This window comes from Strix uralensis, chromosome 5, assembly GCF_047716275.1.
Source record: "Strix uralensis isolate ZFMK-TIS-50842 chromosome 5, bStrUra1, whole genome shotgun sequence".
NCBI lineage: Eukaryota > Metazoa > Chordata > Aves > Strigiformes > Strigidae > Strix > Strix uralensis.
Window position 1 is genome coordinate 15,049,679 of NC_133976.1, and position 17,103 is coordinate 15,066,781.

The window sequence follows — 17,103 nt, forward strand, 5'->3', positions numbered from 1 at the left end:
CATGTTTTTTCTTCACACAGGGATATGACAGAGCATCGATTCTAGCACTGAATTCTTTCAGAAATTCCAACCTGACAGAAATGGGCCTGCAAGAAATAAAGACTATTGGATATTCCAGTCCAAGGAATAGGACTGATGTCACACGGCAGTGCACTGGAGAAATGGAATCTGTGTCAGACCTCCAGCTAGGACTCGAAGTAATTGAGCAAAGTGCACTGCATAAAAACCTGGAAGCCCCCACACATGATAGGACTGATTCAAACAGCCAGTTAGAAACTGCTCATTGTGGACGGGGCACAATTTATTCTTCCTGGGTAAAAAGTCCCGACAGGACAGGTGTAAATTTCTCAATGAATTCTAATTTGAGGGACTTGACCCCTTCACATCAGTTGGAGGTAGGAGGTGGATTCAGAATAAGCGAGTCAAAGTGCCTGATTCAAGACGATGCTAGAGGCATGTTCATGGAAGCATCTGTTTTTTGTACTTCAGAAGATGGAATTGCATCTGGCTTTGGAAGGACTGTCAATAACGACAACTTGATGGATGGAAATTGCACACCCCAGAATCCTCCACAAAAGAAAAAGGTTATAATTTTAAGAATCATTTGGTCTGTCTTACATAGTCTGTTAATGATATTTCTATAACAGAAAGCACCATAATATAATAAAAACTAACTGATGGCTCATCTTTAGATCCTACAATGTAGAGGACATTATTCAGGGGAAATAATGTTAAGAGCAAAGAGTAAGCCATATACACCCATTAGTAAATTTATTTTTTCCAAGTAATAGATACAAATTCACTTTTATTTCAGATGAGTCTTAGATGAATTGTTCAATAAATAATTGCTTTTGAGGTTTGAAAATGGTTGTTTATGCCACCAAGAATGACAACATTCTATTATACAGAATATGTGGTAGCATCGTAGAGATCATATGCTGTGAACATTCGTTATGAATTACTGCAAGAAATTGCACTGAGCAATTTATGATACTGAGAATTTAAAATTCTGATTTTTATGTAATTAAGGTATCTTGGTTTCACTGTTAGAACTACACATAAATCCTTAGTTCCAAGAAATCTCTTTTTTTGCTTAATTTTTTTTTAATATAAAATACTGTGTTTGAAAAATAAGCACAATCTAAACTTGCCGCTCTAATGGAACAGTTCTTGTATGTAAGCTGTGTGGTCGTGGGCAACTCGAACCAGAATTGGCAGTAACTCCGCATCCCTGTCTTTGACTGTGCTTTACTGTCGGGTTAAACTCCCTCCCTTGCAGAAAGGATGACAAACATGGAACGCGATAGTATCTAATGCAACAGCTTGCTAGTTCTGTCTCATAACAGACTGTAGTAATCTTCCTTGTTTGAAAGATGTGATTTATTTTCTTTATGGAAGTAATGATCAGGGGGTTGGGGGCATACGTGCAGGCACAGTGGGGTTTTGACTGTTTGGTCCCATTGCACCCCCTGTACACGCCTCCTCCCCTGTGCCCTGGGGAGTCCTGCTAGGGAGCACTCATGATTATTCCTTCAGAAGTTCTCTGTCAGAACTGGATTTTTTTTAACTTTGCTTCAAACTGAGACATAACTGAAGCAAGATGGTAGGAGCTCTGTTCTTACCTGGTCCTGACCCTGAGAATTTTAGATTCCATGCATGCAACTGTAGACCTGCTGCTTTGGCATAGCCAAAAAAAACCATAAGCCAAAATTTCTGTAGCTTCACATTCTTCTTTGAAGGTTAAATTAATTTATTTTCAGATCTCATCAACACTTAGTGCTTCAGTAACCTTCCCTCCCTTTCTCTTGCTGACAAGGATTGTTGCAGGTTGTTAATGCTGAGGGCTTATGCTATGCTAATCCCCAAATGCACAAAGGTGTGGCTCCCCCTGTCCAAGTCTCAGTGTGAAGAAACTACTAGAGAAAATTTTATCTATACCCCTGAAAGAAGGGGGTTTAGGCTTTCCAAGGACACAAAAAAGAGACAACTTTTTAATGTAAAAAGGGGGGTGGGGGGATCTCACATAAGGAGAAGATGAGGATTCAGGAATTTCGTAGGAGAATAATAGAAGCCTTTCACTAGGATCACGTAAGACATGAATGCCCTTATGCAGTTGTTAAAGGAGGTTTTTCCATATTTCAGTGTTTCTGTAGGCATTTGCTCCTCAATTTTTTTCTCACCATGGTACAGGTTCATCCATTTCAGTATGGTCCTGTACATAGTGGCCACACTGCATAGATTTCATCTGTTTTTAACATTTAAGCTTTTTTTTTTTTAAAGCAGTGTTCTTCAAGGGATCCCAGTCATGAGATGTGGAAATAATGCAAATTGTTTCAAAGCAAGATCAGTTCTTAACCTAAACTTTCTTTTATGAAAAACCAAATATTTTTCTTACCCTGTCATATAGATGAGCCTTTAATAGATAGATGTTTGAAAGCAAACAAACAAAAAAATCTAGGACTTCAAACAAAGCAGGCTGCCTTGGTTTTTTCTCTCAGTGTAGAAATGGATGTCTACTTTTATTCAGGACTAAGCCTGTTAAACATGATTTTTTTTCATTATTGCACTTCAGTTTCTTGTTTTGGATGCTACATGGTTTAGAGTAGGTTGTTGATGTCTTTAGTGAAAACATGTGAAAATTTATTTTTCTCCCTGAAGGTAACTTACTAAACATTTAAACTGTTTTCTGTTCTATGGAAACTTCTGTGTAGTGATTTTTGTATACATATGTATAAAGTAGAAACCACTTTTCCTGTCATGTGTTGGTTTTGGTAATAAACTTTACTTGATATCTAGCTTTAAAATACATTCTTAATTGGTCTCTTTTAGAGTCCAGTAAAGACAAATTCAAAATAAACTGGGAAAATAATTTAAGTTGCAAATTCTGCATGTTAAGAAGAATGTATGAAGAGTTTTAAGAAAATCCTTTGATATATGCAGTAGAGTGAGGCAGAAGCATGGTGGGTTTTTCATATGAGGGAGTCAGACTGAGCGCAGGATGTGACATCTCTGAAAATGAGCTTTACTGTATCAGTATACTCTTACTAATGCTGCAGTTCCAGGAAAAACTGTAAAGTCCCTTGTAGCTTCAACCAACAGTATGACTTCAACAGCAAACCTGTTGCTGCATCTTCTGCTTGTTCCCTGAGGCAGAATGCATACTTCCTTCTCTTGGCAGAAGCTTTGGGTTTTTTTTACATTGTCCTTACAGTTGTCAGTAGCTCAGTACTCTGTAAATTCACTGCAGATGTGGTGAAATATCTTCAATGAATCATCCCCATTTTCTTTTAGAACCAAGTAAATGCCATGTCTTACTGAAAGAATACATTTAATCGAAACCATGAGAAAGGAAACATGTAAACTTCCCTTCTAATGTTTGTTTTGTTTTTTTTTTTTTTTTTTCTCCTCCCTAGGTATCCTTATTAGAATACCGTAAGAGACAACGAGAAGCTCGAAAAAGTGGCTCAAAGACAGAAAACTTCCCCCTGGTTACTGTGTCTCCTCATGCTGCTGGTGGAGGAAATACAAATAGTAACAATGGTGCTAATGATGGGTATAACAACAGTGGTGAAAACGGGGAGCAAACGGATAACGCTGCAAGCCTACCTTTACCACTGCCAACTACTGTTTATAATGCAGCTCCAGAAGACATTGGCAACAACTGTGCAATTAAGGAATCTTCTTCCAGTGAGAAGAATGAACCAGAAGTTCAGTGGTAAGCCACAAAAAATACAGGACTAAAATGCCAAAGAATTATTTACTTAATTCTTAGTCTTTTCTATTTGAAGTCTAGTTTTCATTGGTAAGAGTGCAGTTGGAGATGACTGATTGGAAGCCCTTCTTTCAGATTAGTAAAAAGTTGTCTTACCTCTTTCCTCAGAAATATAGCAGATACCACATAAAGATTAGAATATATGAAAAATTACCCATAAGATACTGGTTAACTTACTTTCATTCTGCTTTTTTTTTGTTTTCTAAGAGCAAAATAGGTATCAGTTTGAGCAAGACAAGTTGTCTAGTTCTGTAGATTATAAAATGGTGTAGCTAAAGTACAGTTGTAAATCCCTAGCAAATGGCGTCAGTGAGCAGGTGTGCTCCTGCCACCTTTGCACAGGTTGGGCTGTGTGTGCTTGCGAAGGTGCGTGGAGGAGAGAGCAGCAGCAGGGCGAGAGGGTGCCATAACGGCTGGGAGAGATTGGAGTCCAGTTCTCAGCATGGCCTTGGCTCTGCACTCATGTCCTGTATCTCCACTGCTTCGTCTGTGCTGAAGAGAGTATTTTTCACCTTTCAAAATTACTATAGGGAAGAAGGGTGGAACAGGAGAATGATCTGGATTGATTTAGGAAGAGCTTCTAGAAGACTTCAGGAAGTCTGTTTTTCAGTGATCTGGCTGGCATGTGGTTGTGGTGTTTGCTGTTGTTTAAGCGCAGCGTGCAGGGCTGCATGCTGTCTGCCTAACAGTTCCTTCTGCTCAGGTGGGGAGTGTGTGGCAATGCTGCATCATTGTTTATGGTTGTTAAATAGCTCCTCTGTGTGCAGACTCTATGCTCTGTTGGATGCCATGCCAGCTACTCCAACAACCAGAAATCCTGGGGAGAGAAACAGCGTGAAGGGCGGTGAGGTAAAATGACCTCAGTCTGTGTAAATGTTGCACAGCCTTTGGTAGCCTTAAGGTAGATGGTCAACTGTGGTGATGCTATCTCCAGAATGTTACTAGCACCAAATAAACCCTGCAGATGTTCTTTATGCTGTAGCAAAGGCCTAATGGTGTTGGGGATGAACTGGGACTGAGGAGTTGAACATCCTTCTGCTCAGATGCTCCAGCAATTCCGGAGTAAAAGGATTTTGTAGAGCCAATTGGAGACCATAAGCGCAGTCTTCAAGGTTTCACTGAAAAGGGGCTGTGTAGTTCACTATTCAGAAACTAGTGTACTATATTGTAAGCAAAGAATGGGAGTAGGCTAAACAGGGAAGAATTTATTAGTAAATTTTTGCAGTAATCCTGCAGTCAGCACCAAAATTTATTTTAGTACAACAGTATTGTAGAGTAATGGCCTGTGTTCTTGCCTGAAAGAGAGTTTTGTAAAGTACTGTCATTTATTTTCTTCTTGATCAGGTTGTGATTGTCAGATGTAATTGATTATAAGAGAGAAGATATGACTTATTTCATATCCACCATCTGGCAAGTTAAATGTAGAAGCTTAAACAGAGATGTATTTGTAGTTGTGCGGTACTTACAACTATGGATCCACTATTAAAGAGCAAATTCTTTTTTTTTTAAAAAAAAGGAAAAAGACTATTTCCAGCAGTACCTGCAACTTTTATTTTTTGAAGTGTAGTTTTTGACTTTTCAACTGTTTAGAAAAAGAAAAAAAAACCCACAGATCTACAGAAGTTGTTTCCATATTGAGAGGAATTGTCAGTTCTTGTAACAAGGCTGCAGGAAATCAGTATATTCAAAGTGGGCGAAAATAGATACAAAATACTTAAGGAATGTGATTTGTTATGTACAACCAGTTATTGGGCTCTTACATGCAGTCAACACTGTAATCATTCTCTGACCCCATATTTGCGTATACATTGTCCTAAATTTGGTCGGTGGGGTTACGTCCTCTTAAATGTAAAATGTGCTTCTGTCTTCCAGGACTGCATCAACCTCTGTGGAACAAGTGAGAGAACGAAGTTATCAGAGAGCTTTACTTCTCAGTGATCATAGGAAAGACAAGGACAGTGGTGAGTTGATTTATCGTGTCGAAGGTGGATAGATCTAACCCGTTCCCCCGTGGTAGTCTGTAGTCATTCTAATACTGTGTTTGGGTCTGCTTCATCTGTAGGGGGAGAACCACCTTGTAGCCCATGCTCACCGTCTCATGTTCAGTCTCCACCTTCATCTCATTCAAATCTCATTTCCCAGTTGCAGCTTAAGGTCCCTTTCACTGAATTTATGGAAGGTCAGTAAGCAGATGACCTTGTATGACACTTGACATGTTGAATAGTCTCTTACAACAACTTTAATAGCTCTTTTAAAGTCAAATGTCAAGTGCTTAGCCATCTTTGCAAAAGACTTGATTTTTCCCTCTGCTTTATGTCTGTAGAACCTGATCCTGAAAATCCAGAGCCTACTTCTGAATGTCCGTCCCCAGATACTTCACAAAAGACTTGCAAGAGTCCGTCAAAAGCAAGCAAGGTAAGGCACAGCGTGTGCGGGTGCATACGTGCTAGCGTGCACGCTGTATAATATGGGTATGAATACGTACATAGATCTCTGATTTATCTTAGAAAATGTCGATCTCTTGATTTACTACTTAGATGAACGTGTGTGTATGTAACCTATCTGTGCAATCATTTAACGTAGGTAAGCGTTTGATTATTTGTGGTACTCCATGCACGCTACAAAGTTGGTTTATGCTGTGTTCTTCCAGTAGCTATTCCTGTTCACGTATGATCTTGCATTCTGTAGACAAGGAGGAGATTGTCTCGGTGGGTTCAGTACCACCCCAGTTCTGCAGAGTGAATGCTGAAGAACTGGCACTCAGAGCTGGCAGTAGTAACGTGGTTTACACACTGCGTACCTTAACAGGAGTTAAAGCGTGTCAGGGTCTGGCACAGTTTGTCAGAGGAGCACTGATACGGAGAAAGACACTTGCCTGTACAGTATTAAATGAAGTAATTCAGGTTCTAAGTGTTAAGTCTGTTTTCTTGCACTATGCCTGTTTTAAAGTGTTAAATAACTAAAAATGGCTTTATTTTTGTAAATGCTCTTGTCTGGAAGTGTTTCGTTCAGACTCAGAAATCTAAACTTTAACAAATAACAGATTTTGACTTTGACCTGATGGGTCATATTTCTGTTCCTACTTCACACTTGCTCGTCTTCAACTTTGAAGAATGATCGATAAGTACTTGCCAAAAGTTTAAGCTTTCTGTTGTCTCTCTTTTTCTTATACCAAACATATATCCTGTTCCTCCACACTTTTTGGCCATCAGGGGGAGAGAACAATCTGAGAAGTTTTTTTTGTTCTAACAACGCATGTGTAGTTGAGTATTTTGAGTGTTGTGCACTGACTGACTTCCTTTTCATTCTAGCCCTCTTCACCGAGTCCTGTAGTTTCAACACAGTCACTTGGGAAAACACCCACAAAACCAGACTCGCACTGGGAAACTGCAGCTAACGCACCCGAGGCCGAATGCGCGAATCATCCAAAACCCGAGCTGCAGCAAAAACAGCTGACAAACAATGTCCAAGCACTTTCAAAAAATCATCCATCTCAGTCACATCTGCGCAGTTCTGCTGAGCAACTTTCCCATTCACAGAAGTTGCCTTCTGCACCTTTGAAGCTGCATTGCCCCCCTTCGCCTCACGTAGAAAATCCCCCCAAGTCCTCCACCCCTCATGCGCCTGTGCAGCACGGTTACCTTTCACCAAAGCCTCCCTCTCAGCAGCTGGGCTCTCCGTACAGACCTCATCATCCCCAGTCGCCGCAAGTGGGAACACCCCAGAGGGAAACGCACCGCAGCTTCTACCCGGCAGCGCCGCCCCTGCAGCCCAGTAATCAGCAGCAGGCTAGCGGACCCCTCTTTACTCAGACAACTTCAGGACAATCTTCAGCTTCCTACAGCCAGTTTAACCAACAAAATTTGAACAGCAATGCACCACCTCCTCCGCCTCCCCCACCACCTTCTTCTACTTACTATCAGAGCCAGCAGCCCTCTGGAAACTTTCAGAGCTACAGCCAGCTGAAGGGCAGCCTACCCCAGCAGACTGTGTTTTCATCTGGACCAAACCAAGCACTTCCTGGCACCGGTCAGCCAGCGGTGCCGGGGCACCACGTAACTGCGGGGCATTTCTTGCCGTCTCAGAACCCCAGTATTCATCACCAGGCATCGGCGGCTGCTGCTCCTCCTCCTCCTCCGCCACCTCCTGCTCCAGGACCTCACCTCGTGCAGCAGCCCAGTACTCATCAGCAGCACTCTGTAGCACACGTCGTCGGTCCAGTCCATGCGGTGGCCGTGGCTCCCGGATCGCACATCCATTCTCAAGCTGCTGGTCACCATTTGCCACCGCCGCCTCCGCCGCCGGGTCCTCTCCCCCACCACCAGCCTCCACACCCTTCCACGGGACACCAAGGTTTGCAAGCACAACACCAGCATGTTGTAAACTCTGCGCCGCCACCCCCACCACCCCCCCCCTCCAACGTTATAGGCTCGGGGCATCACCCAGCATCAGCACAAGGGTTACACCACCCCTCTCATCAAGGACCCCCCCACTTCCCTTCAAATGCGCACACGAGCGTGTCCTCCTACTCCTCCCAAGCCCCCCATCACACAACGTTAGGACCTGGCCCTCAACATCAGCCTGCTGGAACGGGACCTCACTGCCCCCTCCCTGGCCAGGGCCCTCACATCCAACCTCAAGGACCAAACAGCATCGCCACCCCCCCTGCTTCGGGGTTCTGCCCCCACCCTGGCTCCGTCGCCCTCCCCCATGCAGTGCAGGGCCCGCAGCAGGCGTCGCCCGTGCCCGGACAGATCCCCATCCACAGAGCACAGGTGCCACCCACTTTTCAGAACAATTACCATGGTTCAGGGTGGCATTAAAATGGATCCCTCTACTTCTAAACATTTTTAAAATGTTCTGTAATATAAACTGTATATATTTCATATGTACCTGTTCAAGGTACTTTTTAAAGCTTGTACATGATACTTTGTATAAAAGCAAACACCAGTGCTCTTTCATTGTATTCTTTCCATTTTTTGCTTTTTAAAATTCCTGAAAATGTGCTGTTAAGCCAGTATTAGGTATTTCTTTTTATTTTGTAAGTGAACATTCCAGCTGTTTTTTCTGGCAGTAGGTTTGATGCTGCATAATCTTTAAAAATTTTATTGTTGCAGTTAAATTCATTTAGTGAATGTTTTCTATATTACTTTTATACATATGTAATTAAATAAGTACACAGGCTAAGTGATGGCACTAACAGGTTTTTTTTTTTCATTTTCTTCTGTCAACAGTTCTTTGTGTGCATAGAGATAGGAAACAATGCAATACAAATTTTTATAGTTTTGGTGTGGACATGGCTTTTTGTTTCATCAGTTATTTGCAGAAATTGTAATTTAATGTATAGACTGTTTCTAATGTCTCTGACGAGTGCTGTAAATACTGTATTTCTTTTGCTTGTAAAATTGCTTAAAGCTTCTTTCATTTGATATAGTATTGTATATAATAAGTCTCTTTTGCAAAAAAAAGTGTGATCTTTGTGAAAGTAGTACAGTATATGATCTTTAATTTTTTTTTAATATACTGTCACATTGCAGCACTGGTTGGGCATTTTAATTCATGTTAATAAATCACAATTATGTCAGTTTTAACTACTTGTCCTGAAAGGGTGGTATGTCTTTAGGGAAGTGGTGAACCCCCCTGGGTTCCCTGGGGGGCTGCTTCCTCCCCCCTGGTTCTGGGTTGAGGGCTGTAGCGCAGGGGTGTGTGGCCCTGGCCCCAGGAGGGGGCTCTTCCCCTGCTGAGGCTGGAGGAGAGGAAGAATAATCCCTCCGTGTGCCAGGGGTGGGCAGCCATGGGTCACACCCAGTCCTGGTGCACTGTCCACCCAGCTGCAGCCTGACCTCTCTTCCCGCAGGGGTGGGGCTTGGGCCCTCCCCTTAGTGCAGAGCAGGGGACCAAGACCTTGCCAGACCTGCCAGGAAGGTTAAAAATAAGCTCAAGGTTCTCATCACTGCCCAACCCCCCAGAGCCTCCCTCACCTCAAAGGTGAGCCGAGCCAGTGCTGCTAGAACGGGGTGGGGAATGTTACAACTCTAGAGCAGTGTTGGGTTTTCTGAAGGAAGGCGTTTATTGCTGGTGAAGAGCAGCAGCCGAGATGGTGCTGCTGCACGCGCTTACGGGTGCAGAGTTGGGGTGGTGCAGGCAGTGCCCTCGCCCCTCCGCAGTGACCGCTTTCACTTCTGCTCCCCTAACAGGACTCTCCACGACTGACGCCTTGGAACCAGAGAAGAAAACCAGCGTGCAAGGAAACCTGACGTGGGACGGGATGGGAAGCGGCTCTTCCTACTACTGAAAATAGGCAGTTAATTCTTTTTAACATGTAGAAAGAAAATATAGCTACTTTAAATTTTCATTTGCCTCCAATTACTGAAAAATTTTGTTGGTAAAAATAGCACACTAGAAATACTTTCCTGAACAAGTACTGTGCAAAACACACACAGTGGGGAATACGCTGCGTTCTGCACTAGCATGAAGTAGAACAGGATCAGGCCATCAGAGACAGCAGAAACACCCACCCCACCCCACCCTATTGGACTGCTCAGATGCAGGTTTTGAAAAAAAAAATCTGCATCTCTTTCCATAGCCCAACGTTCAGATCGAGTTGTCCTGACCCCCTTCCCTTCCTCCCTGAAGTAGGTCATTGCATCATCTCAAACACGAGGGTGTAAAACACACACTGGGCGTGGCGAGGCCTTAGAGCAGTGCAAGGAGCTGAGGCAGGGGCTGCCGAGCGGGACTAGCGCCGTGCAAGGCTCCAGCCAAGCAAGGGCAGAAGAGCACTGGCACGGCGCCCTCGCCTCGCTGGGCTCACCCCGCACGGTGCCCTCGCTGGCCTCGCCTCTGGACCCGCACTTGGTGCCCGTGCGAGGATTTTCTATGTATTCATGAACAAGCCCCTCCTCACTTGCAGCAAGTAGGCACTACCAGGGACTAGGCCAGGCGTGAAGCTGAACGTAATTTTTACCTCTAGCTCTGGAGTCCCTTGTGGCACCGTCCTTCACACCAGGGTCGTCCTTGCGGCCGTTGGAGGCGGTTCCAGGGTGAAGCGCTCGGGGCAGGAGGGTGAAGGCGGGACGCCCGGCTGTTGGCAGGGCCCCAGCACGCGGACGAGTTTCTCCTGACCGGTGCGTGTGTGTCGCACTCGGCAGTGGCTTTGCCGTTCCTTTTTGGAGGAGTGGCTGCACCGGCCTACTGGGGGGGCGGTAATCGCTTGCTTGTTTACAGTAGTTCAACACCTTGTATGAAATAACACCCTCTTTCCATTTTACCACGTTCCACTTACACACAGCCCTTGTGCCACCTTACCCTTCGAAAGCTGCTTTTTGGTTGGCCAGGCTAAAACAGCCCCCCGCCCACCACCACCACCGCGACACAACCTCCAGCAAACAAACAGTTGGAGTCAGGGCTAGCAAAGATTCCAATGACCAGCACACTGTCTGAAAAAACAAAACACTTTAATTAGACAACTGCAAGCACCTCAAACAACTGGTTATTGTTACAGCATGGGGCTATCTTCTCACAATCTAGTTATTGCAAAGGCATGTGAATAAATTTCATATGGACAAAGTCAAGAAAAAAGTGGCACCGTAGTTACATGAAGATCAGAAGTAAGCTTACATTCATCCCACTGACTTCTAAAAGAGGCCAAAACACACCTCCGTACTGTACATTCTAAAATCTGTATTGCCTATAAGCTTCAGCCTATGCAGCTTTTTTTCCTAGGAAACACGTAATTGTTGCGTGCAACTTACAACAGGTAATCATATGTCTAGTTATGGGAAAGAATAAAGCTAGTGCAATTTGTTTTAGAAACATGTAAAGCTATGAATGGAATGAGCATGATTTTGCTTCTTGGATTATTTTACCCACTGCACTGTAAATATCTGCAGCTATATCCTTCCTTAACTGATGCCAAGCACACACTTTTATTATAAAAGATCAGTAATTCTACACAGAGAGTGGTTCTCATGCTCGACTTTTAATTAATTTTTTTTTCTTAAGGTATAGTACAACTTACAGTGCTTATAAAAAGGCAACACCATATGGTACCATGTCTTCACTATCACATTGTAAGGGAAATTGCTATTTTTCTTTTCTTAAAAGCACTTGAAATAGGCAAAAGTTCTAAAAGGGAGTGCTAAATGGTAATGCATACTTTATTAGAAAGAAGTCTAGCCTTCCTTTAAAGTGCCGTTTGGGGAATGAAATCCTGTAAACCAGAGCCACTTTGTTTAAAATCCAATGAACGGGAACTGCTACAGAATAGAAAGTTTACACAATTCCTCAAAGCAGTTTAAAAGTCCACTACATGCAATTGGTTTGCTATAAAGCTCTCTAAAACTTAGTCGCTTTACTCTGAAGTTGAGTCCCCAGTCCCATATTTAAATGGCAATAAACATTTACAGGGTGCATTTACATACACTATAATACAAGAATGACGTCCCTTTGCCAGAAGAGAAAATTGTACAATTCCTCGCCGTAACTCAGTTCTGACTTGATAAATTTCTTACGCTCGTAAATTATATAATATGCATCAGCTAAAATATTTTTTTTTTCATAAATAGTTACAAAACTTGCCAAAACACATGGGGGGAAGTTTCCTTTGTTCAAAAATCTGACATCTGAATGCCACACAACACAAGAAACAATGCTTAAAGACACGTTAAGTGTTTTCCGAAGAAAGTGGGTGAGTAAACTACTAGCTGAAGACAAAAAGACTACCCTTCCCCAAGAACACAGTGCACAAAAAGCAAAATGTCAAACAGTACCTCAAGCAAAATAAAGGTCTGAGGATTGAAGCCAGCTCACGTGTGATCCTGCTAAAGAATTTGTGACAGTCACCATTTAGGTCCGATGCATTGGAAAGTGGTTGCTGGCTTTTTTTTTACAGTTGGGAGATTCTGCTAAGAATTCAGCCACGGATGCCTAAGGCATTCTCCAGCTGAAGCACGTTTCTCTGGGACCATTTCTAGCATGGGGATCAGGAAATCTGTAAACTGTGCAGCATCTTCATGAGGCCACCCATACTTCTCCACAAGCACATCAAAAAGACTCCAAGGTTTCAGCTTGGTAATGTGTCGGAGTTCCCCTGCAAACAGAAATATTACTGGCATTAGAAAAATACCTTGTTACCCCTGTTGGCGACTAATCCCTGTTTCGTTTTTCTCCCACTCTGCATTCACAGCACCTTGACCAGGCCGAGAATCATTATTTAGGAAGGGCACCACATTCCAAGCTTGCTTGAGGTCCTCAAAGGAGATGAGTACATCCGATGTCAAAACCAAGAAATCACTCCTACGCCAAAGCGTATGTTACACCTGGACTCCACTGTACACATCATTTCTGATTTTTCCTGCTGTCTTCATTCTGTCTCCCACACACAAAGGCACTCATTCACACGCACGCTCACACCATGGGCAAAGAACACCGCAGGCCTCTCCTCCTTAATCAGCCAATGAACCCGAATTTTACAAAAACCGCTCCAATCCGAAGATGGAGGTCTGGGCAGCACAGGTCACTACCTCGCGACGTGGCATTTGCCGACAATGAAGCAGAGCAGTGATTCCTTCCAGACCAAGCCAAGCACAGAGGTTTGGCACTCAGAGGTTCTGCTCCATCTCCCAGAGGCTGGGCCCAAGTCCTTCCTGAGCAGGAAGCACCTACTGCTGCCCACGTCTCCTTCAACCAACCACCAACACAAGCGGTGGCAGCAGCTGCAGGATTTGAGTTCCATCAAGGAGGGGGCATACGGCCAGCCTGGCAATGTGTTTCAGACCAAAATAAACGAAGGAAGCGAGAACCCTTCTGCCATTCAAACCAGCAACATTATCCAGGTCTATCCACAGGTCATCCAGCATGACGGGGAAGACAAGACACTTCTGGCTGCTCCCTGCTTCTCCGCTGCCACCTCCCTTCTTTCCAGGCATGTATCTGAGCCAGACGTCTCTATGTGATGCTAGAAAAAGCACTTCAGAGACCCCTGTGGTGATGCTGCAATGTCCCCTGAACTGCTGAGGAGACCGATGGGTTCTCACCCAACCGTGGAAGCTGAACGTGACTCACCCACAGCCTCACAAGCACACTACACCATCCCGTACGGGGGGCACGCTATTTTTAAGCAAAGTGGTTTGGCAACTTGATTGTTGTCCCCGGCTGTAATCTACTGCCCATAAAACGCCATCAGACATCAGCTCGCAGGTCTGAGTTTCTGTATACCCCTCTGGCTACATCCAGGGCAGAAGAAATGCTCATCTTCAGACTGCCCCTGAGAGTCTCAGCATCTGAATGCAACAGATGAAAATGGCCACAGGCCCAGCAGCAACACCTGCTGCTGCCTCAGGCCACAGCAGAAGGTTCTAAGCAGGGTACAACACTTGAGAAAGCAGCTCTCCGGCTGCTGTCAAAGACCCCAAAAGAGCGAGTGTGCAAATGGTCAATCACTTGCAAAAGAAAGAGAAAAGACCTGCTGGTAACAGAAAGTCAAGAAGTGCTGGCCCACTGTCCTCTTTCCTTTCCATCTCGCAAGGCTGAAAGAGTAGCGAAAGCAGAGGGTGCATCCTGCCGGTTCATGTCTGTACATTTACAGTACAAGCACGTCCCATCGGAACCTGCGAGTCAAACAAAAAAAGGCTCTGCTTTGGGCACATACTGTCCCACAGTATCAATGTGCAGAAGGACAGCACATCTCGGAGAAGCGTATTCATTTCAGGCTCTCAGCCCTTTAAAAACTTTGTGCAACTCTGAAATTTAACTGCTGAAAATCTTACCCTTTTGAAGGTTTCCAGAAGTGTATATTGGTGACTACTAACAAGAACAGGTGGTAAACAATCTAGTAAGAACACATAAACCCAAACATTGCCAAAAAGCAACAGAAAATAGTGAGTCGTTATTGACTGCAAGCAAAAAAATGACTAAAAAAAAAAATAAATATCAGGCTGTGTCCATCGCTTCTCCAGCCTACAGCATTCATTGCAAGGGTTGCCATAATCATTTACCAAACTAGACTAGCTTTGGGGGAGTGTGTGTGTTTCCATCCAGCGCTACCCCCACCTTTGTAATCAAATGATGCAGTTTTAGGCATCTTTATACAACTTCAGGGAGGAAAGTAAGATTGGAAGATGAGGCTCCTGGTGTCAGTGTGGAAGGCGACTTCATACTGGTTTGAGGACTCCTTATTTTGTAAAGTGGAGGCTGAACTTGAAGTACCCAAGCTAAGACCAGCACACTCCGGGCAGCACAATATTCTGTAGTGTTTTTCTGCTGAGGAACAAACTATTTTAGTGCTACGGGATGAAGTTTTCCACAAGAAATTCTGTGGAGACTGTAAATCATTTAAGATGGGATACAGTAAAAATTATCTGTGTGGGGGCCAAGAATTAAACTAGTGCTTCAGTCTTCAGTAAAGATCACAATGCTGACCATGGAATCAAAATAGGGTAAGTGAAAGGCAATTAACACAACGGAGGTGGACGAAAAACTCATCCTAAAGCACTGGAGGAAATGGAGGTGTCTGGCAACATTAGACTTTCATCTAGTTTACAAAGTATGTACCATGTGGTTGGAGGACAGCAAGGCTGTACCTTTATTTAAGGGAGAAATGAAAAGAACAGGCCCACTGGTCTGACACCATCAGTATTCAGGGCATTAACAGGAATTTTCAAAGAAATGCTAAAAATGTAATAGTAAGTGAAAACTTCCTAACAGAAGCTCTTTATTTAGTTTTTTGATAGTGAAGCACACAGGAAATATCCGGAGAGGACAACAGAGTTGTCAGAACTGTAAAAGCCAGGTGGCCAAAGCGGAGGCAGCAATGGACCGTCTGAAAAATTGAGTGTTAAGTCAGAAGAAAATTACTAAAGAAATTTCTGATGGACCTGTGGGGAGGAAGATGCTATTTAAAGCTTTCTCTGCTGACCATAACACAAAAAACCAGAGCAGGTCTATGAAATTTGTCAAAGACAAATTTAAGATGCGTCACCAGGCAAGAGGAGGATGGATTATTGAACAGTAAGAAACAGATGACGTGAAGGACTGAGGAAGCAGCAGTGGGATACCTGCTACCACATATTTTGAGGACATGCTCTCAAGAACTAATGCAAGAACTGCTGGTGAGGCCCCACGGTACAGTAGATGAAAGCCAGGGAAAGGGAGGAGAGCCCTCTCCTTCCCTTCCTGGATGGTAAGTAAGCAGCATTGCTTTTCCTTGTTACAACTTCCAATGGGCAAAGCCAGTATCTAGCCAGCATCTTGCACAGGTTCAGCTCACAAGGAAACAGGGCTAGCAAATACCAGAATTCAAATAAAAGGGACCACAGTCTAGAAAAATACAAAAGGTTTTTTAAGTTGAGTGACAAAACGTATTAATTATTTTTACAGACAAACTAGCTGCCATGAAGGCACTGGAGAAAAAGACTCACTGGAGTTATTACTGGGCTCAATCAAGATGAGACCCTATAAAAAGTACGTGAGCATTTGCGTTATAGTGACTAAGAAATAACCTATGAATGCTTTTCCTTTTTTAAATGCACCCTCCTATTTGAATGTCACAAACTCCTTCAGAAATTGCTGAGAAGAGACTCGATGCTGTAAACTCATTAGTTGGTAACACCTTTCCTTTTGTCCCTGTGACTTCAGCGGAACAATTCAAATATTAAGCTTCTCTCTGAGGTTGAACTTGCTTATGGACAGGAGCAACATCCAAGTTGTGATTTCCTGACTTTCACCCAAGGCTGACGTTTTCAAAATAGGAGCCTACAGTTAGATTTCTAAGCTCACCTTTACACCATAGCATGAAATTTTCAGAAGAGCCTCAGGCTTGTACTACACGGCCTCTGATAAGTGCTCAGGCCACAAGCAGATGAGCAAAAAAATGCAGCAGCCAACTATGAAGCCTATTATTCCCTGCCAGCCCATCAACCCCAAATACCTCCTGGGGGCACCAGAGAGGCTGGCCAGGAAAAAGGAAAAGGTATCTGGTGTCCAATTAAATGAAAAAAGTCTCAAATAGGTGAGCAGGAAACTCACCACCTCCATTTTTCCTCCATAGAGCATTTCAGTTTTCCTGACTTGCAACAGTAAAATAACTGGTATGATCCAAAACCACAGCTTGGGCTATTACTCCTTCATTTTGCATTTGAGATTTTCTGTTGCAAGCAGAACAGCTGGGATCCAGTCTACTTAAGCTTCGACAGCAAACTTGCACTTAACATTTTCTGTGGTGGGTGAACAAAATCTTTTGAAGTGCTTAAAACCCAGCCAGAGCCATGGCAGATGATGCCTCTGAGGAACGACACTGAAGTTCAGGCCCTAGAGGAAACAGCAATGCTTTG

General features: G+C 43.6%; 2 protein-coding genes across 11 annotated transcripts in view; one reads left to right on the forward strand and one right to left on the reverse strand.

Annotated features, from left to right (window-relative positions):
- The window catches only part of KMT2E (lysine methyltransferase 2E (inactive)), a 62,161-nt gene extending 52,036 nt beyond the window's left edge, over positions 1–10,125 (forward strand). For 4 of the 6 annotated variants that reach the window (XM_074869934.1, XM_074869935.1, XM_074869936.1 and 1 more), the window contains 6 exons: positions 21–584; positions 3,414–3,715; positions 5,645–5,733; positions 5,835–5,951; positions 6,096–6,187; positions 7,084–9,363. In XM_074869934.1, the coding sequence (XP_074726035.1) occupies positions 21–584; positions 3,414–3,715; positions 5,645–5,733; positions 5,835–5,951; positions 6,096–6,187; positions 7,084–8,595 (2,676 nt within the window). In that variant the 3' untranslated portion in view covers positions 8,596–9,363. Of the gene's footprint in view, positions 1–20; positions 585–3,413; positions 3,716–5,644; positions 5,734–5,834; positions 5,952–6,095; positions 6,188–7,083; positions 9,364–9,969 lie in introns of those variants that run through there. The other 2 variants (XM_074869938.1, XM_074869937.1) reach the window with 2 other exon arrangements.
- A 1,087-nt stretch (positions 10,126–11,212) lies between these two features.
- The window catches only part of SRPK2 (SRSF protein kinase 2), a 148,795-nt gene continuing 142,904 nt past the window's right edge, over positions 11,213–17,103 (reverse strand). For all 5 annotated transcript variants that reach the window (XM_074869944.1, XM_074869943.1, XM_074869940.1 and 2 more), the window contains one exon: positions 11,213–12,863. In XM_074869944.1, the coding sequence (XP_074726045.1) occupies positions 12,679–12,863 (185 nt within the window). In that variant the 3' untranslated portion in view covers positions 11,213–12,678. The remainder of the gene's footprint in view (positions 12,864–17,103) is intronic.